Consider the following 26,072-nt stretch of genomic DNA (forward strand, 5'->3'; position numbering starts at 1 on the left):
TATGACTGCTGCAAAAAACCTCTCTAGGTATTTGGATGCAAGGCTGCTGGCTGGTCTGCTCTGAACCAGCCTTAAAGGTATACTAGGAAGACAGACAGAAATTGTTTGGCTAGAGCTGCTCTCATGGCTACATGGATATCCATTTAAAATTTGCTCATTCCCATCTACCTTCTTGCTCTGCCACATGAAGAGAAACAAACCTTTTAATTTCACAACTCATGCATAAGATCACAATTCCTTTTCGTAAGTGGGAAAATACATGTATTCCCTCCAAGACATCTACTTTCTGATTTCAGTTCAGAATTAGATCCAAAACAACACTACAAACCAGCTTTAACAAGGGACAAGAAAATATCTTCAAATTTATCTAATCTATATTTAGGACATATATTAAAGGAACATCTTCCAAAACATACCTGGGCTGACAAAGGCACGAGAGAGAACTTTAACATACTCCTTGTTATGCTGCTTTGGTGGGTAAGGGAATTGCAAAAAAGTCAAGAACCAAATGTGTGTAGGTGAACAGAATAGGCAAATATACAGCTGAGCCTTTTTTAAGCCAGAGGTTTTATATATTCACCATAGTCATCTCTGGCTTAAAATGAAGTGAAAGGAAAGCAAATTGCTCTAATGCTCATGCATGCTTTGGAGAAATTCATGCTGACAGTCAGGCACCCAAAGACTTTCCTTTAAGGTATTTTACCTCACTCAGGTTTTTCAGAAATAGCCCTGATCCAATTACTTTTTGATACTTGAAGCCAATATATTGAGACTCAAGAAGAAGTTCAGAAATGCATCTGCAGACCTAGCTACTGACCTACCCAACAGGCCCTTCACCAACCCCAAATAAACAAAGTAACATTTGTCATACATACCTATGGATGAGGTTGGTCAGAGGCTCAATCAACTTCTTTCCCAGCCTAGGTTCTAATGGAGTAAGAGCACCAAACTATTCAAAAAGAAGCGCAGACAAGAAACTGATTTAATAGCTGCTTTTAAACAGTATAAAACCAATTTCACTTGCAACTCATCATATGTGAGCCAAGCTATATTAAAATATTTTTCTCTCTCTGGTTATGTTCCCAAACACCAGAAGATATTCCTGGTTTCCTTTTGTTCAGATTTAATGGTAACTATACCTCCAAGAAAGAAATCTATTTTCACACCCAAAGTAATTTAATGAGAATCCCAATCCTGTAAACGTAGATCCAGAATACTTGCCAGTTTTATAATTTTAATGAGAACCCAATTATTGGTTGATGACGTCATCAACTTGAAAAAGAGTGGAGCAAGGGAAAGGTAGTTTTTGGGATTGCGTCGAGCCAGCTCACAAATAACATTTACTGCAGCAGACTGCACACCTGGGAAAAAGAAGTGGGAAAAGCAAAAATCTCATCAACACCTTAATTGTAATTGAAGTTTCTGGTGCAGAACACTCAGAACAAAAGCAGCTAAAGATTCAGACTTGCATGTCCAAGAGGAATGGTTCAGCCTCATTACCGACCCTGAGGTAGTAAAGAAAACTAAACACAAAAATGCAAAAACAAACTGAGAAAGGATTTTATTTAATTTTGGCTATTTTCTAATACATCAGCAGTCTGGGTATCTGCTTTGGGTCCAGTATTAGAAAGAACTGCCAGCCTCCTTCCCTCTTTACTGTGGATAGCTTGTTTGTGGGACACAGACAACATAATAACCAATAATCCTACTCACCATAAAGTTTCAAAACACTCTTGTTTCTTTAAAAATGTATTGTTTAGACATGCTTCACAAAAATAATGAATCCTTAAACAATCTGACTGGACAAGCTCACTCCTTTCTAACTGCTAAGCCTCTAAATTGATTGTTCTCAATTTGGAATCTTTTATTCCAGATATTCTGGGTTTTCTAGCAGAGAGCAGTCCTGTTTTCCCATAAACCACCATAAGTAAGTATTTTCTCCCTCTGTTTGTAGGGGGGTGTGTGTTTTGTTTTGTTTAAAAACATTGACCCTGGAAGATGCATCTTACATGCCCACACCAAATTAGCCCAGTACATGCAATTAAATTTCTCCCTCCAAACACACACGCAAACCAACTGGAGATCACAGAACGGCATCACACAAGAATTCTTGAAACAGGTGTATGGCGTTTTGGTGCAGTGAGGGAAGACCAGCACCTTCTGGGAAGACTGAGTAGAAGTGTGAATATAATACAGAGAAATTGCAAATTTCCTGTGCTGCAGCTGAATTGTACTGACACAGTAGTGAAGGGCCCAAACAGCAGTCTGGACTCCAAGTTTAAATTGAAAAAAATAGAAAAAAAAAATTATACTAAGTGATGTGAAATTATTTTAAGTACATCTATTGCAAGCCAATAGCTGCAGTTTTGTAAAAAAGCACAGGAAACAACAACAAAAAAACCCAAACCCTGAAATCAACTGAAATATTTTCAATAGTCAAGTTCAGTAAGCAACAAACCAGGAATCATTAAGTAGCTTTGTCCCATTGAAGTTTAATCCACTGATACAGTTTCAGTAACTTTGGGCTTGAAGTGAGAATTGGACATTTTAAAGACTGTATTTTTAATATGGCATTTTAAGGAATGTATTTTTAATATGGCAACATCTGTCAAAACTCTCATATGCTCATCTACCTGTTGAACAGGCAAATCAGTACCCAAAAGATGACTACAGCATTTTTCATGTATTCTCTCCACAAGCTCTAAAAGCATGTATACCTAGATGTTTTGGAGCAGAAGTAATTTTACTAAAATCCACTCACCAGGATCTGGATCTTCAAGTTTCTCTTTAAGGCGAGGAAACGCGGGACGGAGGGACTCTGGGTATTTCAAAAAAACTTTGTACATGATTAACACTGCCTTCTTCCTGATATAAGGCTTTGTATGAGACATCTGTTAATGAAACAATTGCAATCAGGCTCTTAGCAAATTTGTGCTTCCAGAGTTCTTCTCAAGGTCCTCATGCCCACACCACTGTCTCAAAATTTCTTTCTGGGAGACTCCACTACTTTTAGAAAACTCAGCTTTGAGAGGAGAGCAAAATACTGTTATTCATCCCTAAAACTAACAGAAATATTCAAGGTAATCCTCTCGAGCTAACTAAGGACTGTAAAGGCTCCCCAAAAACCCCACAGGAACAAAGCATCGGTTTTCACATGTAACAGTTCCAAATTTAACAGATATTTACCAGATTTGAACAATTTAACATTCTTTAATTACAGGAAAAAGTGATTGCAATCTTATCAACTCACCAGTGTCATGATGTCATTTGCCAAGTCCCTGGCAAGATCTGGAGTAACAAAACAGGACAAGCCAGTCAGTGCAACTCCAGTATCATATTGGTTAGGGCTACTCAGATCCTAAAAAAGGAAAAACAGGCTCAAAAATTTAAGATCACACAGGATGTTGAGAAACAATTTTCTCAGGCTAATTTTATTCACTCAACACATATGAAGCAGAGCTTCTACTTCATGGGAATATTTACATCAACTATTAACAGGAATTTCCTCCAATACCTACTAAAATACAGCTAGCCTGGGGTTTAATAATGGGCATGAGGAATCATAATTAAAATAGATGGATGACTGCAACATAAAAGCAATTAGAGATATCATACCTTGATGGTATTTTAGGAATGGCAAATAATTTTTACAAACTCACGACGTGATCACAAACATGTTTAAAGTCCTAAAAAACCTGGTATTAAATACTAACCCTGCTAAGTCAAAGCCCAACCGTCACCAGCTTCACTGGGAACAGGCACTCTTGTAGAGTGCTCAACAGCATCCTAGCTTAATCTCTCCATTAGAGAAATGAGATTCCTTTCCTTCCAGGCTGCTGGCAGCACCATAACTTTCAGTCCATAAAGACATAACAGAAGCTAGGGTGTAGAATACATTTTATTGGTCAAGTTTCCTCCGACTTATTTGTAGTCAGTATCCTACATAGTCTTTCAGGTATTTCTAAGCTTCAGACTCTTAATAATATTAATATTCATATCTGAGTGTGCTCAAGTATAGATTATAAAACCAGACCTCACTGAATACAGAGCATCACAGGATCACTCCTTAACTGCCATTATTACGAAACAAAAATACAAAGTGATCTGCACAGAGCATTCCCACATGAACTACTGGAATTAACCATCCACATTCACGTGTACACAGAGGCTGCTTTAGGAGAGCTAAACATAGCCAGGCCTTCAGGGTTCTGTGCCATTTTAAAGGTCTTTTCCAACCTATATGATTCTGTGATTCTGTGATTTGCATCTCATTTTGAAACCTTTTGCAGGTGGTAGGAAATTAGATTCTACTTGAAGAATAATGAAATCTACTTCAAGGAGCAACAAAACTTTGCAATTCATTCTGGCTTTAAGGTATTTTGAGAACTGATAACCCCTTAAAATACAAAGTTGCTAGATCAATGAAAACATGAAAAAGCATCTTTATTTACGCCTTTAAGTAAAAAACTCAGGCACAAAAAGGAAGGAATAGCCTAGTAAATGACTGAAATTCAGTATAATAAAATCTCCATAATAAAGAAAATGGATGGGCATTATTAAAAATATGCACTTGTCAGAGCAAAACAGTTTAAAAGATAAAGGGAAAAGCACTAGTTCTTTAGGAAAGATACTGGGTAACATCCCACTGATCTTTCTTAAGCAAGTAGAAGACATTTTAGATACTTAGATGGTAAAAATGTAAGCACATCTTGTACTGGATCAGTCAAGTTTTAAAGCAGTGACACTTTAAAAATTAAACTTAAGAGCTTTAAAAATATATCTGTAATCAGAAGAATATGAAAATAATCCTGCAACCCAATAACTCTGAAAAAATTCAAGTGATAAAGCTCTATGAAAATGAATACAACATACTTCGGTATGTTAATACAGAAGACAACTTTACATCCACTCTTCACCATTTTTACACACAATTATACCAAACAAGTCAAAAGCCTGATCTGTTATCACCAGAAGAAAACAGGCCCTCACAAATAGAAATTTTGTGGAGCCAGGTGATTTTACTTCAGGAACGGGGACATTTTTCTTATCCATTACATTCTTATAAAGGCTGCCTAAGAGACTAATAATATTAACAAAGGTCGTTGTTGTCACCATTCCCTGTGATGAATAAGCACAGAGAGCTGGTATGAGACAGCACAAGGAAAAGCTATGGACAGCTCCTGAGTATTTCATTAATCCTTCAGCTTGCGGAATGAGAGTAGAGTGTAAACCAAGTAAACAGAATTCTACGTAAACACCTTTAGATTCCTAAAAGAGATATACTTCATACAGATTTGCAAATACAAGTAGGGGGACAGTGCAAGAAAAAATTAAGAACTGAAGTCAAAAGTTTACCTTTCGGATCTGATTAGTAGTCAACATAATTACATCAGTCCCTTCATGAAAGCACTGAGAGGCAGCTAGGTAACCGATTCTCTGTAAAGAGGCAAGGAGGAAAAAAAAAAAGGTAAGTTAGACAATGTTTAGATGAACAGCAACTGGTAGCTTCATGAGCAATATGAAAAAGATGAACAATTAGACAGGAGGTTTGCATAACAGAAAAGACATCACAGAGTTCTCTCTTCTTTCCCAATATAAACCCCCTTTTCTAATCTCAGACAAGTAACATCTCCAGAGGGATAATACAGCTACCTTAAGGATACTAAACCAGCTTCACCTCCTCTACTTTGTTAGAACATACAGGTTCAATGACCACAAAGATGTAGAAATAAAGTAGGCTTGTCAGTAGGAGAAATGGAGAATATTACATATATTTTGTCTGTGTTGCATTTAGTACAAAGCAAGAATAACACTCCTTGCCTCCCAACTTTCAGGTACTAAAGCCCAATTTGGAAACTATTCCTTACAAGGTAACATTCTGCCCCATTTGGTGAAAAAGGTCTGCAACATAGAGCATGAACAAGACCTTTCAAGAAAAATTATAAAGCTAAATATGGCTGCTACTAGGAATCTTAGGTGGTCTTCACGTAAAAAAAATACCCTGTTTTTCCACAAAAGGTATTTGACAGCTATTTTCAAACACCTGGTACAAAAAGCCTATACTAGCAGGTCAGGTATTATCCACATACTAGAAACAAATACAGTCCACTCCCTTCCCATATTGAAGAAAGCAAACCAAAAGATGATGTACCAATGCATTCATCAAATACCGTAAGGAAACAGCTTGGCTAGTACCATTGTAGTTACACGGAGAACTCACTTTGAATGTAAACTTCGATGCACTCATGACTTCAATAATATTGAAAGCAGCCCAACTGATGTCGTAGCCCAGCATCTGTAACTGTGAGCAGAGAAGCCAAGATAACAAACTTCTGAAATAAGAGACTCAAGAAAATAGGTAAAGACACCTCAGAAAATTGAAGATGGAACAAGAGTCCAAAAATAATACTATAAGACATCTCAAGTTTATGACTAACGTTACATTCTATGCCACTTGCAGTAAGTGAAAGATGTCTCAAAGTTCCACCAGAAGCAAGCTTTAAATAGTTTGCATTAATTCCAGGTACTACATATGCAGTTATGTAAGCATCATTGTGAAGTTTTTTTTTCCTGGATTTTTAAAATAAAAACCAGAACAGAATGACAAAAATAATTCTTTAACAGTATTTCCCTCCTCTTCTTCTCGACAAAGGACTGTGCAAAGAGAAACAAACACCAGTTTCAAGTGCTCATGCAACTGTGTGATAAGAAACAATCCAGTTGAAAACAACTTTTTAAATTGGATTCGTTTTAAATTGGATTAGCTTCCTGACCTATCTCAATAAAATAAAATTGTACCAATACTAGTGCCAGCACAACGAACAGAAAGGGAGTATGCGGCCTCTGACGTCAGACATGTGGGAGCATTTTCACCTGCAGCCTGCACTTACAACAGTCTAAGAAACCGCAGTCTAAGAAAAGCAGGCATTCAGACTGAAGACTAGCTCCTAGTCAGCAAGAAAGAAAGAAAAAAAAAAAAAGATGCAATTACATCGTATCCCAGCAAGGCACTTACATATGTAAGTTTGCAGACTGCATTTGCTTTCACTGCAATGTTATCCTGCTTTAGCTCCTGCTTGATCTCATCGATGCACTGGGAGATGTATTTTGCCTGCAGAAAACAAACAAACAAAAATTTGTGCTCATTTACCAGTTTTGTAGATTTCCAGCATGTTAGGGGGGAGAAGCCGCAGAACTCATCATTTGCAAGCACCAAGTCTCATACACACTATTTAGGTAAGCACTTAATTCTGACGAAACTACTCATTAACAAGAAACATCACAACTCTCTTACAAAACCAAAAGCACGCAGAGATGTGTCTTCAGTGGTTTCCCTTCTCCCCAGTCTCCCTCACAATTACACTGTTCAGGCCACAGCTCTAGTTTCAAAGATTTGTGAAAAAAAGGTGTTCAATGGAGGGTGTGTACCTAAGGGTCTGAACAAAACCCGAGTTCCACCATTCCTAGAACATCCACTAGTCACTTACCTCAATGGGAAGTCAGAGATCACCCATTCATTACGTGTCTAGAAAAAACTGTGTCAAACGCTATTAATAGCCCACAAATTTAAGATGACTGATGAAAATACTATGAGTTACTCTTCTTTTGGCCATGCTGTAAATGGATGGCACTGCAGATGTGCACCCACAACAGTCCTCACGCCTGAAGGGACGCAGCACAAGTCTCATACAGGGCACAGGTACTTCTGGCTGTAACCCTTGCTGTCCACCCCAACCATGGCAAGGACACCCCTCTCCCTGCTTCACAACTTAGATGAGTGATTTTGCTATTTACACATTTTGATAAGCAACAGTTATTTGTATGAGTTTCTCAGTAATTCAGAGAGCCAAATGTCACAATGTTTACATTTAAATATTGGGCCTTCATTTCTTTCCAAACAATCACGTCTGTGCTTGTAGGAGGGATGTGGCAAATGCATGATTTAAAAATATCTGTACAGATTTTACTTTAGAAGTAGGCTTAACTCAGTCAGAGATTCTTTTAGTTCACAATTAATTATTATTTAAGTACTGAAGGTATTTGCTACAGAAATAATGAAAATTTAAAAGCAGAGAAATAATCTCTCTTTAGAAAGCCACACATGCACCAGGGCATTTCACATTCAATATAAATAAATCAACTGCCAGAGGAACCAGGTCAGAAACAGACTACCTGGTTCCAAAGTAAAGTCCTGCCTGAATACCGTTACCTTCCACCAAAAAGGTATTTTCAACATAGAAGTCTACTGGCCTGCCTTTAATTAACATTTCTCTCCTTTACACTAAATTTTGTCCATTATCCCAACCATTCGTTGGTCTTTTACAATGTCCTAGAGTGATACTCATGCTTCAAGTCATAAAAGTTTGCTGCTAGAAGCAGAGAACGTTATTTTTAACAAATAGCAGGTAACAATAAAAAGAAATTGTACAAGGTCTGTCGTGCAAAGAGACACTGCAATGATCCAGGTGAGGAAAGGTAGCAAGTGAATTTTAATGCAGGGATTTCATACTCCAAGCAGCAGCCATGTAACAAGTTACACTGCTATCGTTTAGAGTCTAGCGGAACCAGAATTAGAATCCACCATCAGGACGCACAGTGAATACACACACTTCAGAGGAGCAGCAGCTTCACTGGTTTAACAGCTTCTATATAAGCAGAATAATTATTGGGCTTTTCTCTCAAACCTTCACTTACAGAGGGATAAAAGCCAGCTCCTCCATGGCACGGGTAAGTGCAGGTGGAACCACATTTGTTATTTTGAGACTTTTAGTAAAAGTCTTTGTTGACCTTCATGGAGCTCCTGTCTGACCCATTCCTGCAGCCTGTTGAGGTCCCTCAAACAGTAGCCCTGCTCTCCAGCATAACATAAGTCAGAAGGTCTGACGAAAGAAAGCTGGCAAATTAATTTACTTGAAGAAATTTAATATATTCCTAAATGCCTGTATTTAGGGTAGAAATACTGTCTTTGCAATGGGAATTTTTATGTTAAGGGAGGGCATGCTAAACAGCAAACAACCCTTTCCTCTACAGAGACACCCATCCGTCCTTCTGGCTATGGAGGAGTGGATCACATCTGCCGAAACTGGAGATGGCATTGCCCCCAAATGCTTAACAACGTAGAGTCCAGGTGACTTCTCCCAGGAAGCAGAAGACTTGGGATTCTAAACCTGTCACCTGAGAGTGATTCAGGTCCAGACAACTCCCACGGGAAGTTTAAACTCTTTGAGTTCAAACTAAAAAAAATTTCTGATAGTAGAAAATACACACTTGATCAGAGATGCTGAAAGAACGACTTCTACAACGTGCAACTGAGCTACAAATACATTGTACCTAGCCTTGAATATTTTATGCACACAATAAGAGCACGCTGGAACAGCGACACAGAATCCTTCACGTGTATATCTCATTGCCACATCTTGGTCAGCAAGGTCAGCACAGGTTCTCAGTGCAGAATACTAACATGCAGGTTCTCAGTCTTTATGTCCATAACCAGAAAGCATTATTGTCATTTCCCATAGCATCTATCCCAAAACTATTTAAACATTAGCTTAAGTTTCCTGAAAACCTCTTGGGAGTTGAACGCAAACCACTGTGTGACTAGGAGGGGAAAAAAAAAAAAAAAAAAAGAGTATGGAAAAGTTCAATAACGTACAGCCCGACACAGCTGAATACAGGCTCCCAAGTCACTAGTCACACTCGATAGCCCCAGCAGCCTGCAGGCAAAGCCGTGCCTGCCAGTTAGCCTAACATAATGAGCAACGTCCTTTAAAGAGGGTGGAAAAGTGTATTACAGAACTCAGAATCAGATCTGAAACTAAAATAACGGATTTTGAAGAGCAGAAAGAAGTCCTTCCAAAACAGCTGTACTTCAAATCCTAGAAGACTACAAGGAATGAAAGACCCTATATATAGAAAGCTTTAAAGGATCAGCAGGTATTACTAACTTTTTGTTAATCTCTGTGGAGCAGCACTGTCACGAATGAGCAATATGAAGAAAACTGATCTATTTAATCTCCCACTTAAATCTGAAACCCAACCACCACACCCTAGCCAGATTCGCTACCACATCTACATAAATACGAAGGAAACAAGCATGCATGTGCGGATCTTTAGTGAAGATCTTCCCCAGTCTCTGGCTAGTGGAATCGCTGACCTCTGCAAAGCGCCGGATGGGAGGCTGCACCAAAGCATTTTCATGCTGACTGATACCCTCAGGCCCCACACTGCAGCCTGCAAGCTGTTCAATTCAGACAGCCAAGCTAGACAGTGAAAGGGAGAACAACCTCTTGATGCAATGGTGGTCACTCAGCAAGGCCTAAATGTTTGCAGGAAAAAAAAACATTTACACACAGGACAAAACCTGGATACTTTTCCCAGCATTGATTCACTGACAGTTTTTGCATAAATCCTTCTAATATAGCACTTTCCTAGTGTAATAATTAAAAATAAGTACTTCCCAGGATATATAACTTGCTCAGTTTTCCCTAAAATGCTTTTGAGATCCCATGACGCAAGGAATGCAAAAAGAAAATACTTCAGAATTCATTTATGTTCAGAATATTGATTATAATAGCAATATATTTCTTCACTATTAACTCCTTACTAATTCTGTGACAGTCTTATTTGAAGTCTTCCTGGGATGCTATTGAATTGCTCACACATTTTGGCCAGTCAACTGAGGAGCACTTCTAAGTCACAATATTTATAGACCTTTGGACATTCCCAGTCAGACTGCTTCGAGCAAGCAAGGCAATTATAAGGAAGCCTTTCACTCCCGGTGTAGTCGAGAACAAGCAGAGCCATTAAGCAAAAAAACACCCTCAGAATGATGGCAACCCAGGCAAAGCTGCAAGGCTGCAGTCGAAAGCTGAAGGGCATATGATAACACAGGGAAAGAGCTGAGAGGAGCTCTTCTATTGACGCTAGGCTGCCAAGTGGGAAAGCAGCCTTTCCCAAGCCGGTGGAAAAGGCTCCTTAATGAAATGCTATAGCAACCACTTGGGTGATGATTGTTTTCTCTCACATATCCCTCAGAAGGAGGAAGATTACAGAAACACACTCAGAGCAGTGCAGCTAAAACCCAAGTAAAGCATGCAGATGTTAGCAGTAATTACTCAACAAAGCTGTGAATACAGCAAAGTCATAACTGCCATTTCTTAATGTATTCCACCAAACAGATGCAGTAAGCATTTTATATCCATGAACAAAATATACAAGCTAATTTTTAAAATAAGCCCAAATTCCTCAAGAATTCCAAGACCTCACCCTGAAAATATGTGCACTTAAACTACTGTGAGTGGCTAAAATAAGAACGAAGGTATCAAGAATCAAAGACACAATCCCTTTGGATCAGAGGGAGGGAGGAAAAGAAAAGTGGGTCATGGTAAGAAGCCAAAATGTCAGTTTATAGGATTTTTCATTTCCCAAGCCATGTTTTTTGAATTAACTTTGAAAAACACTAAAACTTTATTCCAAGCTCTGGCCAAGACAGAACGTGGGGTTTGCTGACAATTTCAGAGAGGTTCACAAAAGACTAAGATTTTTTTCCAAGCAATATGTGAACAAAGTTGAAAAATCACTAATCTAACTGAACAACAATTACGTTCCTAGGAAATGTGACACTCTACGCTGTACTTTTGTTGGCTGATCAGAAGACACTAACAATTAGAATGCATATCACTGCAGAACCTTTACATTAAATTTAATCATGAAAGTTATTCATTTCCAACAGTCTTAAAGAAGCTGTACTCTTATCTCAACTATACACCATCCTCCGAAACCAAGAGATGGCAAACTCATATTCTTACCGCTTTGGGTTACAGTCCAGCAAACCAAAGGCAGCAGAATCCTCCACCAAAGTCCTTGTCAGGATCCAGCCTCCATCCCCTGGATCTGCTGCAGCTGATTTGAGATTCAGACCTGTCACTTACTGCAACAGTGAAGTGCTTTCCACCCAGAGGAAACAGCAAAATGTCAGCGAACATTAGTCCCTGTTTCTCTTGCACTTTCAGGGTTAAATACAGTGTTTTACGGAAAGGATGATTAGCAGTGAAGACCAAAAGGAGCAAGATATGATCTGATATAAATGTGTAACTACACCATTCTGAAACAAAAAAAGTTTGGAATACGTAGAACATAAAAATAAATAACTGAAATAAGCACAAAATATGACATTCCTTTTGTTTTAAGCACTGTAGGATTTATCTTGTTTCATAGCACTTTGAGACACATGCTTGCCATTAACTCCATGAAATCACGTTGAGCACAGGCACATGATGATCTCACATGAGAGGAAGATGCTCGCTGCTCCAACTTCCAGAAAACCAGCAACAACTGCACTTCCTTTTTTTTTTTTTTAAATAATCTGAAGAAATACTACCTGTAGGATGCAAGCCATGTGACATGACCACGATGCTTAACACAAAAGGCAGTTACACCACAGACACCTTGTAGAGGTGAAGCAAGTTTTGAATTTGTTTGTGCTTCAAGCAGAAGATCCCGTTACAAGCACAGCGCAGATCAGCTGCCACCTTCTGATGTAGGAAGAAGGCTGGAAAGAAATATGTATCACTTGCCAGGCTTCTATCAAAAACCCCAAAGCAGTACTTCACATCAACAAACACCACTGAACTACTCAGACAGAATTTATAGACCTATAATTGACTACAGTACCTGAAACACAAGCATCGTACCATGACAGCACAGAATAAATCAACTGAAGTAACAGACAAAAGCATAAAAAAGCAAAACGTGCTGCCTTCCACTCACTTGGACACAGTGCTAGAGATAAGCATATTAGATGTTAACTTTTGTTCTACATAACTAAAAATATTATGTTATTTAAATACTGTAGAAAAAGCTATTTGAGATAAGTAACAGGACCCTTCGTTAAGACTACTCCATGGCTGGATAGAAAGAGAATCCCAAGGCACATGTGGTCTCACAACTAACTTCACTAAAACCATAAACCACGCAAATTAGATAAGCATGTAACAGCATATAAGCAATAACTGAGAAACTGCATAGCATTCATTTAAGCAGGTTTGCAGCAACCAAAATTAAATGGTGCAGAGGGTAGTCAGATGCAATAAAGAGCTCAGAAAACATGTTACAACTTGAAAGGCATTTTGAAAAAGCTGAGCTTATTTTTCACTCGGCTGTTGATAAACAGTACTGCTATACGTGTTTTAATATGTCTTAGTTTGCCTTTGCTACCTCGCTTTCCAGAGATTTATTCACTTATCTTGTAGGTAGCCTTAAGATCCTAGACCAATGTATTGCTCTCATCAGCAATAAACACTGGAGGCATGAAGGTCAACCTTTGCCATTTCATTTGCAGCAGTCTTCTCCTATATTATTTATTAGAAACATGATGCATTATCCACTACCCCCTTGTCTATTACAACCAAAGCAAGATAGCAAGACTCCTTGGCCAAGTGACACTGATGGAGGAATGTGAAAAGTCAATTTACACTTTTTTCTTTTCTTAACATTTACTGAAACTATACATACCAACTGAAACCTGGCATGATGCATCCATCTATCCTAAATTGATTCATAAACCAATAAAAATCTTTGAACCTTATTTTAAAAATTCAGAGAGATGCTAAGCAAGTAGTGTACACGTACCGGTTTCAGAGCAGACACTAAACAACCCCAAACAAACCACCACAGCACCAGAAGGCACTGTAGAAAACCACATACAAATCTTCCAAACAGGTACGTAACGCAGAAGGATTGGATTTCAGAAAAGAAACAGATGTAGAGCTGCAGCTCACCGCAGCGTCTCCCCCCGCACCAGGGTGCTCTGGCAGTCTCCCATGGAGAGCATCTTGTCGGCGGTTTACCCAAAGACAACTGAAGTATTTCACGCAAAAGAGCACCTATGCAGGAAGCTGAAGCACAGCTACCCAAGCCATCCTGGACCACCGCCCCAGGCGGGCTAGTCTGAGATGCCAATTAAGTGGGTATTAGATAGCAAAACCCAAACCAGGCCAACATAAATCAGTAAGCGTGTATCATCAGCAAGGCTCTAGAGATGTCCCTTAATATAAGTACGTCTCCAGTCTGATCACAGTATTTGTTAATTTAATTGCACGGCAATTAAACAATCCTCAGGGGCCTGTGCTGTCTAAATCATACCTGAGCAGACAACTTTTAAGACCAGAGAGAGATGTCAGATAAAAGTGCTTATCCCTGTAAACACAAGATGTACTCAAACTTTTACATTACTATGCAAAAAGCTGTGCAAGTACTTTTACAATAGATTTTTCAATTTGCTAGTTCCAGACATATTTCTGTGCATAATTTCAGGCTTTCATAAGGTAGGCTTTGCTACAAGCACTCGCTTCATTGTACGTATAGGAAATAGTCACCTCCTCCTAAGGAACTAAAGTAGCTATTGTTTCTGAGACTTGGCTGACTGGAATTAGTTCAGAGGGGAACATCACAAAAAAAGATGCTTAATGATGTATTAATACTATATAAACATGTAACACTGAACAGAGTACAAAGATGTAACAGTGATTTATGCAAAGCTATGAGTGCTTCTCAGTTATAGAAAGGTAAGAAAGGTAATAAAGAAAAAGTTCGTGGCCATTGCAGACTTCTTAAATTCAGTACAAATATTTGTGTAATTAAAGTAAATTTGTTCACCTACTCCCTGCTGTACAATCATACCACTTCCTCTAAACAAACTTACATTCCTCAAGGCTGAAGCTTAGTCACACCGCCATAGCTAGAAGTGATATATTTTATGCAGCCTGAATTTGCCATGAAGGTTGAGCCCACCGGAAGAAAGTTTCAACATACCCACGCTGATGCCTACTTCCCTTTATACACCTCTTAACATATGAATCTCTCGGCGAAAGCTAACAGGTTTGAACATCTAGGTCATAAAATAAACAACACTAAAAAGGAAACAGCTAATACAAAAGCCAGCACTCAACTACATGGTCTACAAACTCCGACTGATCAGCCTACTGGCCAGTGACTGAGGAGGTAAACCGGTACGAACCAAACATTTTCTCATGCCCAGTTACACTTCAGCATCCAACAGGACTCGTAAGTATGGTCAGTTATTTTGAACATGTGCTTCTTTTTTAAATAAGCACTCAACTGCCTTTATGAGCTACTAACACTACCACTAACCATGTTTTCTGCACCTTTTATCTTACTCAAATATCTTTATACTTCCTGCCACCTGGATTTAAGCAGACTCCCCTTTAGATTATGAAGCATTTCCATTTTTCAGCACAAACGATCATGTTTTCTTAATAACCTAAGGAACACAAATGTTTCTTTGTAACTGGTCCCATGACTCGTTCTTTCTGATGCATGTCGTTTAATGCTTCCCTTGCTGTTCTTCACATCACACCAGAAACGGGACACGCTACCAAAGAACACTTCTAAGCGAAAAACCTAAAGGTACTCTTTGTACACCAAATATATATTCACTAACCCACATTGTAGAGGAAGAGGTTTTTCAGTCACTTTTGTGGACACTGACAACATTAGAGGAAATCACAAAAGGCCCCACACTCAGCACTGGGACAAAGAGAGCTGCATCAAAAAGCATCAAATAAACAACTCTGAAGATGACCACAGTACAGAAACATTTGTATCTTTATTCTACTTTGATTTTTCTGGCTGCTCTTCCACTGACCTCACAAAAGGTGCAGTGTATGGCTCCATTTCTTAGGACGAGGCACCAGAAAGCTCCCCTGGACCTGCCTAGGCAGAATTTTTACTTATATGTGTGAGAAAGCAATCTGTCTGGAGCATTTCAAACCCTCAGAAGAGACAGCTACAAAAGGATCTGGACTGGGAACAAAGCTATTAGCCCCACTTACGCCACAGTCAATTAAGTAATATTTAACACAGGAGAAAGCAAGAAGCTAATGAAAGGCAGCACTAATGCAAAGCCTCAGCTGCTCTCTGCTTGTAATCACACAAGAAAAAGCCCACGTTGGCTTGTGTTCCACAGCTCCAGGACCTTTATTTTCTGGGACACAGCAGGTATGGCAGGGACACTTGTTACGCTGGGCCTTGCTACCTTGGAGGCCGCTACTAGTCTGCTTTTTTACCAATTGGTGTGAGGTCCTTATCCAACCCTCTTTTGTGTATTGTTTCTATTTCCGACTTTGCCTTTCCAGCGATTCACATGCTCAAAGAATTAACAATAGCAACTCTAGATCCACTTGAAAGTGGGTGGGATAATGAGCTCCCTTCAAAGATATTAACACACATATGACAAGCAGTAACTGATCAAGCATCAGCAACTGAAAGAGCTGTCTGTCATCAATGAACTGCATGCTGCCTATCAGTTGGGCTGGTTTTTCAGTCTTGGGCACCAACAAGCTTTCTAGCATTCCTCAAAATTCCCCTGTTATGTTCCATCCCATATCTTTTACCATTAGATACTAACACTACAACAGTGGCCAAGCCGTCAGAAGACCACTGCATGAGACTGTCTTCAGCCTCGTGGATGACAGGCTGCACCCAAAAGACTTTTGTGATGTTAAAAGATTCCTCAAAACTCCTTATGCCATCATTTCATCTGAAAACGCGTCAGAGTAGTAGCTGGAAGTGTGCAGTCGAGCGCAGCAGCCCTATATTTAGGGGAAAAGGTTTTTTAACAAGTCCACTGTCCTTAGGCAACAGTCACTAAGAAGTGAGAACACGCTGCCAGTTTGGTAAGCCCAGGCTTTCTGAGCAGTGAAATACATATTTCACAGCACAGACACTCAACACACCTCTCGCTTAGCATTATATTATCAACTGAAATTAATTTTTATTTTTTCCAACCAGAAACATCGATTGCTCCTTTCGCTCCTCCAGCTTGCTTCTGTAGAAAACAACTTCTTGAATGTAAACCAGCAACGAGATACTTATCACTGAACACTACGCACAGGAAAATGTGAATTTTTTAATACGCTTTTTCCTGAAAGTATCGATTACCAAAAACGTGAAGTGCTAATCCTGGCACACAAGCAGCAGATTGACTGAAAGAAGAGGGAGGCAATTTTCTCAAGTTATGAGAAGCGCGCAGACATTTCGTGCAGGACTTTTTAACCCCTTCTTCCTCCTTAAGTGTCCTCCAGGAAATCAAAGACACTTGAAACACAGAGCGCTATGGTCTGAACAGGACAAAGCACCACTCATTTAACATCTCTGTTTCTGTTACTTTACCATTTCAGCTTTATAAAAATAAACCTCTCACCATAGCATCTGACAGCAGCTTCCTCGTTGGGAACAACAAACTTCTTAACTGCAAATGCAAAACACTGTGCAAGAGCCAAATAGCATCAAAGGATTATCCCTTCCTTTATTTCACATTCAGGAGAACATCCCTAAACAGAAATAATTTCTCATTTTGGAATACCTTGGAAAAAATCCATTATAGTTTTAACAGCCTATCGTACAAGCCATTCCCCTCTTGAGCGTGCTGTGTAGCACATCCGTAAAAAGTAGGCACAAAGTGGGAGAAGTTATTCCATCCGGTACAAAACCACCTAACAACAGGTGAAAGACTCACTGCTTTCATTATCAAAAGTATTCCTTGTCCAAATGAAAGAGAGAGAATGAGATAGTAGAAGTGAAGGTCAGGGGAGAATGGAATCAAGTCTTTCTTGCAGGTTTGACTTTCCCTCAAACTTTGAACTGGCACTGGGAAACACCACAGGGATTAAAGCATCTGTACAGACTGTTGAAAAGTAAACACGACACGTCAAACTAGGGAAAGATCTAATGCTGTTATGCTACTTCATTCCTTCCATGCTAGCGTTTACTTCGCAGAAAGATGATGCAGCTCCAATTTTCCCCGGAAGATTGGAAAATGGACAGAGTATGTCTCCACAGAGAAGTGATTGTGTTAACTAACTCCTGTCCTGACCTCTCATCCTTACAGAAGGCCATGACTTCAGTTTCAGTGTTTTAAACTCAAAATAAATGGGTCAGCTTTGGATACAGACCAGAAACTAAAATGAAAGTGGCCTCTGACAGGTAATTAAGCACTCTGCAGCAAGGATGCAAGCTAAAGTGCCAGGCAGCCTCCAGTACCCTCTCAGTTCCTCTAGTGAGCTGAGCAGCACACTTAAAATTTATTGGTAAAAAGCCTGTGGCACTCCATTTACTTCACAACAAGCCTTGGGGTACGTGCTTAAGAGTCCCAGAAATACAGGATGAACATGTCACCACCAAGCAATGCAGTAGGTCTCATGAAAAGCTGTAATGAGAAACCCATGTCTGAACCGAGGTGACAACCATTTGGTGCATCCTGCGCTACAAACACATCCTTGATGCGTCAGTGAAATACCAGATACACTCGCTTGTGATGGTACCTGTGGAGAAATTGGAAAGGAATAAATCTTACTATATCCTATCTACCAGGAGAGACTGCCCAGAAAGATGAGGGGAAAAGTAATGGCAGAATTTCCATATGGTTAAATTCCCAAAGACAAGAACCAACACACACAACAGAGATTAACCTTCTGCGAAAAGCAGAACTAAATCAGAAGTCAAAGCAATAATCATGCCTTCAATTCTTTCCATGTCATTTTTATTTAACTTCCTTTCCTCCTTTCCAGAGACATCTCTCTTCATAGAACAATTCTTGTTGAGCTGAGATCAACAGCTAATACCCTTGCCACCAAAGCATGCTGCTGTTTGTTTAAAACAAATTTGCTGTTCTGAATAGGACAAAGTGCGTGTCTTAAGCTTAGACACTTATCTTGAGACCCACAAACGTCAGTTTAACAACTACATCCACCACTGGAGCAACACTTAGTAGATACAATGAACAATGGAAGCACTGTAGGAAAAGGAGGAAGAATTTTTGCAGCTACTTCCTCTAAAATACTATTCTGATTTTGTAACATCACCTGAAAACTAGGAAACACCCATGACGATTGTCTAGGAAGCAGGGAATCAATGCCCAGTGTCTTAATAACAGAAGGTTTACAGCACTCTTCAGCTAGCTGATCTAGAAAAAGGAACAGTCCTGTGCTGTTTGCAGCCACTCTATGTAATTAAGCAAAATCTTTGAAGGATTCTGAAAACAATCTATGCTATGGAAGACACACATTTCATCAGTGCAATGCCTACTGATCAGCTGAATACATCCTGAATTTCGGTTTTTAATTTTTGCTGTGCACATGTGGATATAAAAAGGAACTAGCCCTACAGTTATCTATTTTAAAAATATCACAACTTGTATTTCACACTAAAGAGCTACCATCATTTAAAATACTATCATGCTACAGTCCAGCTATTGTAATTGACATCAGCCTCTTACTTACAGTAAGAGACAGCACATTTGCTTTGACCTCACTGATTCCTAGAGCGTGTGTATACCTGTATATCAACTTCCTTCAAATATACAGAGCCCTACAAAATTGTCTGAGGAGTACTTTTTCCTAACTCCAAGGGAGATCAAAGCCAATGCATTTTAACCATTTTTGTCACAGACTAAGAACAAACTCGGTGTGCCTTATGATGCGCAGGAACTTGTTAATCCTGACTGTGTAACAGCACTTGTGCTCTTTATGAAGTCCTGGAAAAGGAGCTGTTTGTCAGAAAATTATTTTAGAAATGAGAACAGTACATTCAATCCTCCTCAAACAGGACTGGTGCCACAAGGCCTGGGCCAGCCCGGACCTTCATCGGGGGATCCTCAGAGGTCTGACAGTTGATGAAACATTTTCTGTCCTATGCACAAAAGAATAAAGCATATTTACTAAAAGCAGCATAACATACAAACTGGGCCTAAGCATGCTATGAGGAAGTGCTCCATAGAATTACTGTTCACCTTTTCCAGCTTTGAGTCTAACACATTAAATGTCCACATAAACATGCTGTTTCCACTTCTCCATGTAGTTTCCCATGTTTTGCAGGACACTGCACACTTCACAGTAGCACAATCTTCCTCTGTCACCAAATCAATACCCATAAATTTAACGTATACTAAAATAAAAGTTTCCCAGGTGTCATCACTAACAAGTAACACCTCGCCCTGTGCACAACAGGCTTAAAAGCCATTTGAACATTCAAGTGGGTTTGGAAGTTGTATTTTGTGTTTCAGTCCAACAGCACCAGTAATAAAGATCACAGTTTTCCAAATTAAGTACTCCGTTTAGTTACATGTTTACAACTTTTTCAGATACTTTTCATAGCTGGTACCATTTGGATGTTGTACTCACATGAAGAGACATTATAGTCTACAAATACTTGTAGCCTGTCACTAACTCCACAGCAACTCACTGATATTCCAGTAAAGCATAACTGTTAAACCAGTCATAAGAAAGCTTCTAAGGCCATGACTACTCACTTGAAGATGAACATAAATTATATCCTTAGTGTCCGTTACTTCTCAATTAACATGTGACACTTCAGTGTGGAAAGTGTCACATAACATGTTCTTGATGACTAATTATTTCACCTATACTAATTTCCTGATCATGTGTCTCTAATAAAAGAGAGAATAACAGGCCAACACATCCAATTGCTTTCTGCCTACAAAAGCTCTGAAACAAGGAAAACACGTTTCACTCAGAAGGTATACAACATGAATGATTTGAAAGCTGAATTATGGCTGAACTCAGCTTTCCTGTATATCAGCTTCACGATGAAGAATATACAGTTGACTACAGTAGTTGACTGTGGTGCAACAAGAAGGAATTCCTTTATTTTTTTATATATATATATATATATATATCAGGGATCTCAACACCACAATAACACACTAAATGGGAAAGCGAGTACCAAGCGAGACCCTCCCTTATCCTCCTTTTCAACTCATTGCTCCCCTAATGCTTTCTTGTTCTCCCACAGTCTTTCCCTTTTGGCCTACAGCCCAGCGTCATCTTCCTCGTTCTGATTCCTGCTTCCACCTTCCCCAAAACAACATCCCCTTTCCAGGGTGGCCAAGACAGCCGGCTGCTTCTGGGCCTGGTGCAGCCTCTCCTCGGGGAAGGCTCCCACCCTCCCTGACCCCCCGGAGGAGCAGGACCTGGCTGGGAAACGGGTGACAGCCGGCACGGAGGGATGAGGGGAGCCAGCCCAGGCCGGAGCGAAGGGGAGCCGGCAGCCCCTCCGCGGGGGGCGGGGGGGGCCGGGTCCGCTCACCTCGTCCTCCTTGTGGTTGCGGATTCCGCGCACCAGGTCCTGCAGGTTCTTGTCAAACATGCGGTCGATGCTGCCCTTCACCATCTTCAGCGCCATGGCGGCGGCGGCGGGGCCGGGCCGGGCCGCGGGGCCTGCACTCGGGGCTGAGGGGCCGGGCCCAGCCGGGGGGGCCGCCGCGGCTCCTGCTACCGCGAGAGCCGGGTGAGACCAGCGGGCCCGGGCCGCTCACATCCCGGGCGGGGAGGCGGGGGGCGCGGACAGTGCTCGCCCCCGGCGCGGCGCGGCGCGGCACAAGGCGGGCGGCAGGCAGGGGCGGCCCCGGCGGCCGCAAGCCCCAACTCCGGGCTCCGCTCGGCCTCCCAGCGCCTGACAAAATGGCGGCCGGTCAGCTGAGGGCTCGGCCCCGCCCCCACCCGCCTAACCACGCCCCCACCACCTAACCACGCCCCCCACCCGCCTAACCACGCCCCCAAGCGCCTAGCCACGCCCCCACACGCCTAACCACGCCCCCGCGCCCTCCCCAGGCGCGCCCTCCCCAGGCGCGCCCGCCCGCCTCTCCGCTCTCCAGCCCCGCCTATTCCTCGTTAGGCCACGCCCATCCCCTCCCGCCCCGCGCCCGCCAGCGACAGCCGCGTCACTGCTGCACCTAACCCCGCCCCCGCCGCCCCGCCCACCGCCTGGCCCCGCCCCCGCGGGGCGCTCCCGCAGGTCCCACGTGGCGGGGGGAGAGTGGGCCCGGGCGGCGGGGACAGGCGTGGGGCCGGGGGCCGAGGGACCCCCCTCCGTGGGGCTGACTGCCGCGGGACCCCTGCGGGCCGGGCCCGGGGAGGCGGTAGGTGGAGCTCCGGCCTCTCCCTCGTGCCCGTGGGTGTCTTTAATGGCTGCACAACCGACAAAGCCAAATTTTGGCCGTGTCCCTCGTGGGGACGCAGCTCTACAGGCTGCCGCGGCCCAGGCACCGGGGAGCGAGCGCCAACCTCCGTGGCTGCTCGCAGTCACTAACACTCGTGGAGACTTGGGCAGCCTCATGAATACAGGCACCCTCATGAATACAGGCACCCTCATGAATACAGGCACCCGTTTCCCCAGGTGACAAGTGCCAGCGTGGGAGAGCTGACGGTGATGGCCGACAGCGACGGGTGATGGGCAACGGCCAGGCAGACACGGAGCCTCGCGGGTAGCACCACGCACATGCAGGCACAGAGCGGGCAGTGGTTCAGCTTTCCTACGGCCGCAGCTCGTCCTCCACCCACGTGCTGGACACCCGCACCATCCCTGTACGCGTGTCTGCCCGGGGGGGACGTGTCCCACTGTGGGTGGGTGGTGCTGTGGAACAGGAGAGAGAAAAGAAAATGTAGAGGAGCTGCTTTCCCACCCCATCTCCATCTGCAGAGCAGGATTCCAGCATCTGGGAAAGGAGAGGAATAAACGGAAAGGAGCTTGCAGAAGAAAAGGAGCCGAGACCTTGCCAAGATCTGCTTGGGCTTTTGAGCCGCTTTATGATGAGGAAGGAAAAGGACTTCTGTTTGCTTCCAGTGTTTTTCCCTTTGTTCTCTGTCTTCAGATTCTGACTTACAGCTTGTTTTTGTTGGACCCTGGCAGAAGAACGGAGCCCATGGGTTTGTTTTTGTTTTATTCAGAAATAGCTACGGACATCAGCTCCTACGCATTATGTTTCCCTTTTTAAGGGAAAAAGTCAAAGGGTAAGAGTTATGTTCGTAGGAGCCCTCGCGGTACGGTAATATCCAGGATGAGGCGGTGGGTTGAGAGGGGGCGGCCGTGCCCACCCGCGCTGCCACCGTCCCCTGCAGCCGTCCCCTTGCCTCTGCCGGCGTGCCAGTGCTGCTCTCCAAGGGACTCCCCCAAAAACCTTGCACACAGCCCTGGTTTTAACCCGGACCATTTCAGTGGCTCAGCTGGAGCCCAGGCCCGCACACCGTCACACCATCACACCGTCACACCATCACACCGTTACACCATCACACCGTCACACCCTCACACCGTCACACCCTCACACCCTCAAGCCATCACACCTGCAGGACAGGGCCAGGCGTGGAAGCCCAAACTGGGAGATGCAACACCACGACAAACTTCTCCCCCCCCACTAATGAACCCCACGCTGCAGGGTGGGAGCTGGGCAGGGGAGCTGCAGCAGCGCCCGAGAGCAGGGGGCCAGGGACTGAGCACACGGGGAAAGAGTCTTTCAGATGAATTTAGACCCAGGACTTGATCCCTCCAGACTGAGTTTCCAAGGATTTCTCCTCCTGGGGTGGCCTGACTTCGTTCAGCCTTAAAAATTTGGGGCAGTAATGACTTTTTTACTCCCCTTCCTCCAAGCCCTGGAAGGTTTGAACTTCCCTTATGATCACCCTTAATTAAGAATGTGGCTCTAACCCTAATTGTTGCCATGGGTAATAACTAAAGCCCTTAAAATTCCCAGCTTCTTGTCTCATACGGCTTTTGCAGCTCGGACTTTTTTTTTTTTTTTTTAATAAATAACGCCACCTCCTGTTTTTGCTGTTGTAATTTCGCAGGCGACTTTCTCGGGGAAGGAACTTTCCCACTCGCAGCTGCGTCTCCTGCCGCTGGCAGCGAGCATCCCTAAGGGATGCTGTACCACGGGAGACCTCTCGCGACCGGCTACCGAGTCCCAGTGTCTGTCGGTGGGAAAACACAAGCCTGGCCGTCGCATCCCTGATGGAGCTGGACCTGAGCTGCTCAGTTCAGGGCCTGATCCTGCTTTTTCCCCAAAGGCAGCACTTCTGTGAGTTTTCTCGCCTTCTTGCGGGGCTCCCCTGTCCCGGCACTCAGAGGGCTCCATGGGTTTCGCTGCCCAGACTCCATCCCAATGAGGTTTAACGAGGTTTGGCTTGCGTTATGTTAGTTGCTGTTTTCGTGTAAACTGACGTGGGGGAAAGAAACATGAAATTGGTGCTATTCAGCCTCCAAGGGCAAAAATAGGATTTTCTACAAAAGCTGGACTCAGGCTGGGCTCTAGCAACCGCTGCAGCACAGGAGTGACCTCAGAACCGTGGTGCTGGACTGGCCAGGCCCGGTGTCACCGGTCCCAAGGCCACGTACCTCCACCGTCCCGTCCCCAGATGGGAGGCAGACGCGGGCAGGGTTCGCCCAGTGCCCGGCCAAGGCGAGGGGCTGCGGCAGCCTGAGCGCAGCCGGCACTGTCAGGCGCCGGGTCTCGTGGTGCCGCTGCCCGCGGCACGTCCCTGCCCCTCACTGCTGGCCCAGGCACAAGCGGGGTGATGGGTGCCCACGTTGGGGTGCCTGTGCTAGCGTGCCCATGTTAGGGTGACTGTGCTGGGGTACCCATATTGAGGTGCCCCGTGTTGAGGTGCCCCATGTTGGGGTACCCATGATGGGATGCTCATGATGGGATGCCTGCGTTCAGGTGACTTTGCTGGGGTACCCCACGTTGGGGTGCCCATGATGGGATGCTCATGATGGGATGCCTGCGTTCAGGTGACTTTGCTGGGGTGCCCCATGTTGGGGTGTCCCATGTTGGGGTGCCCATGATGGGATGCTCATGACAGGATGCCTGCTTTCAGGTGACTTTGGTGGGGTGCCCCGCATTGGGGTGTCCTTGATGGGATGCCCGTGTTGGGGTGACCATACTGGGGTGCCTGTGCCAAGGTGCCCTGTCCTCAGGTGGCCATGTTGGAGCACCCGTGCCAGGGTGCCCATGCTGGGGTGCCCCATGTTGTGGTCCCCGTGCAGAGGTGCCCGTGACAGGACGCCTGTGGTGGAGTGCCTGTCTTAGGACAGCCACGCTGCGGTGCCCCATGCCCGGGTGCCCATATTGGGGTGCCCTGTCTTGGGGTGCCTGTGGTGGAGTGCCTGTCTTAGGACAGCCACGCTGCGGTGCCCCATGCCCGGGTGCCCATATTGGGGTGCCCTGTCTTGGGGTGCCTGTGGTGGAGTGCCTGTCTTAGGACGGCCACGCTGCGGTGCCCCGTGCCCGGGTGCCCATATTGGGGGGTGCCCTGTCTTGGGGTGCCTGTGTTGGGGTGCCCTTGCCGGGACGCCTGTGCCGGGGTGCCCACACTGGGGTGCCCGTGGTGGGGTGCCCATGCTGGGGTGCCCCGTGCCCGGGTGCCCTGTCTTGGGATGCCCGTGTCGGGGTGCCCGTGTTGCCCCGGCACAGCCCCCCCCGCGGCCCCGCTCCGCCGCCTCCCCCGGCCGGCGGCCCCCGGCCCTGCCCGGCCCCGGCCCTGCCCGGCCCCGGCCCCGGCCCCGCGCTCCGCCGCCTCCCGCTCGGCCCCCACGAGATGGCGCCGGCGGCCCGGGAGAGCCGGGGGGGAACGGCGGGACCTGCCGGGGGTGCGGGACCCGCGTGGGGTGCCCCGTGTCGGGGGGCAGGGAGTGACCCGCGTTTGGGCGATGGGTGCCCCGCGTTTGGGTGGGGGAGCTGGGTGCCCCGTGCCCCGTGTTTAGGTGACGGGTGCCCTGCGTTTGAGCGATGGGCGCCCCACGTCTGGGTGGGGGTCATGGGTGCTCATGTTTGGGTGATGGGTGCCCCTCGCTCGAGTGATGGGTGAGCTGTGTCTGGGGGCCCCCATGTTATTGGGGGTGATGGGTGCTCATATGGGTGATGCGTGCCCTGTGTTGGGTGGCGGGTGAGCTGTGGGCCGGGGTGCAGGGGCAGCTGGTGTCCCCGTGGGCCAGGCACGGAGCGGGGCACCCGGCCAGCCGGGTGCGGGGACAAGGGACCCATTCAGGCGGCTGCCTGCGCTGGGGCTGCTTTCGGCTGCTCCAGGCCCTGCGGCGGGCGACTCGGGTCTGGCACCGCGCTGCACGCGCAGCTGGCACGGCCCCCTCAGCCCCCACCCTCCCAGCGCCTTTGTCCCCCCACCGTCCCCTCTGGAACGGGGGCACGGAGCCGGACGCAGTGGGGATGGTGCCGTCCCAGAGCGGGGATGGAGCCCGAGGATTCA

General features: G+C 44.5%; 1 protein-coding gene across 1 annotated transcript in view; it reads right to left on the minus strand.

Moving 5' to 3' along the window:
• Window positions 1-21,505, minus strand: part of AP3D1 (adaptor related protein complex 3 subunit delta 1) — a 45,895-nt gene extending 24,390 nt beyond the window's left edge. Inside the window, exons 1-8 of the mRNA XM_075524622.1 lie at window positions 21,124-21,505; window positions 7,016-7,111; window positions 6,221-6,301; window positions 5,356-5,436; window positions 3,251-3,358; window positions 2,762-2,891; window positions 1,222-1,361; window positions 876-949 (exon numbers count right to left, since the gene is read on the minus strand). Coding sequence (XP_075380737.1) covers window positions 876-949; window positions 1,222-1,361; window positions 2,762-2,891; window positions 3,251-3,358; window positions 5,356-5,436; window positions 6,221-6,301; window positions 7,016-7,111; window positions 21,124-21,219 — 806 coding nt within the window. The 5' untranslated portion in view covers window positions 21,220-21,505. The remainder of the gene's footprint in view (window positions 1-875; window positions 950-1,221; window positions 1,362-2,761; window positions 2,892-3,250; window positions 3,359-5,355; window positions 5,437-6,220; window positions 6,302-7,015; window positions 7,112-21,123) is intronic.
• Window positions 21,506-26,072: the final 4,567 nt, after the last annotated feature.

Source organism: Mycteria americana, chromosome 24 (assembly GCF_035582795.1).
Source record: "Mycteria americana isolate JAX WOST 10 ecotype Jacksonville Zoo and Gardens chromosome 24, USCA_MyAme_1.0, whole genome shotgun sequence".
NCBI lineage: Eukaryota > Metazoa > Chordata > Aves > Ciconiiformes > Ciconiidae > Mycteria > Mycteria americana.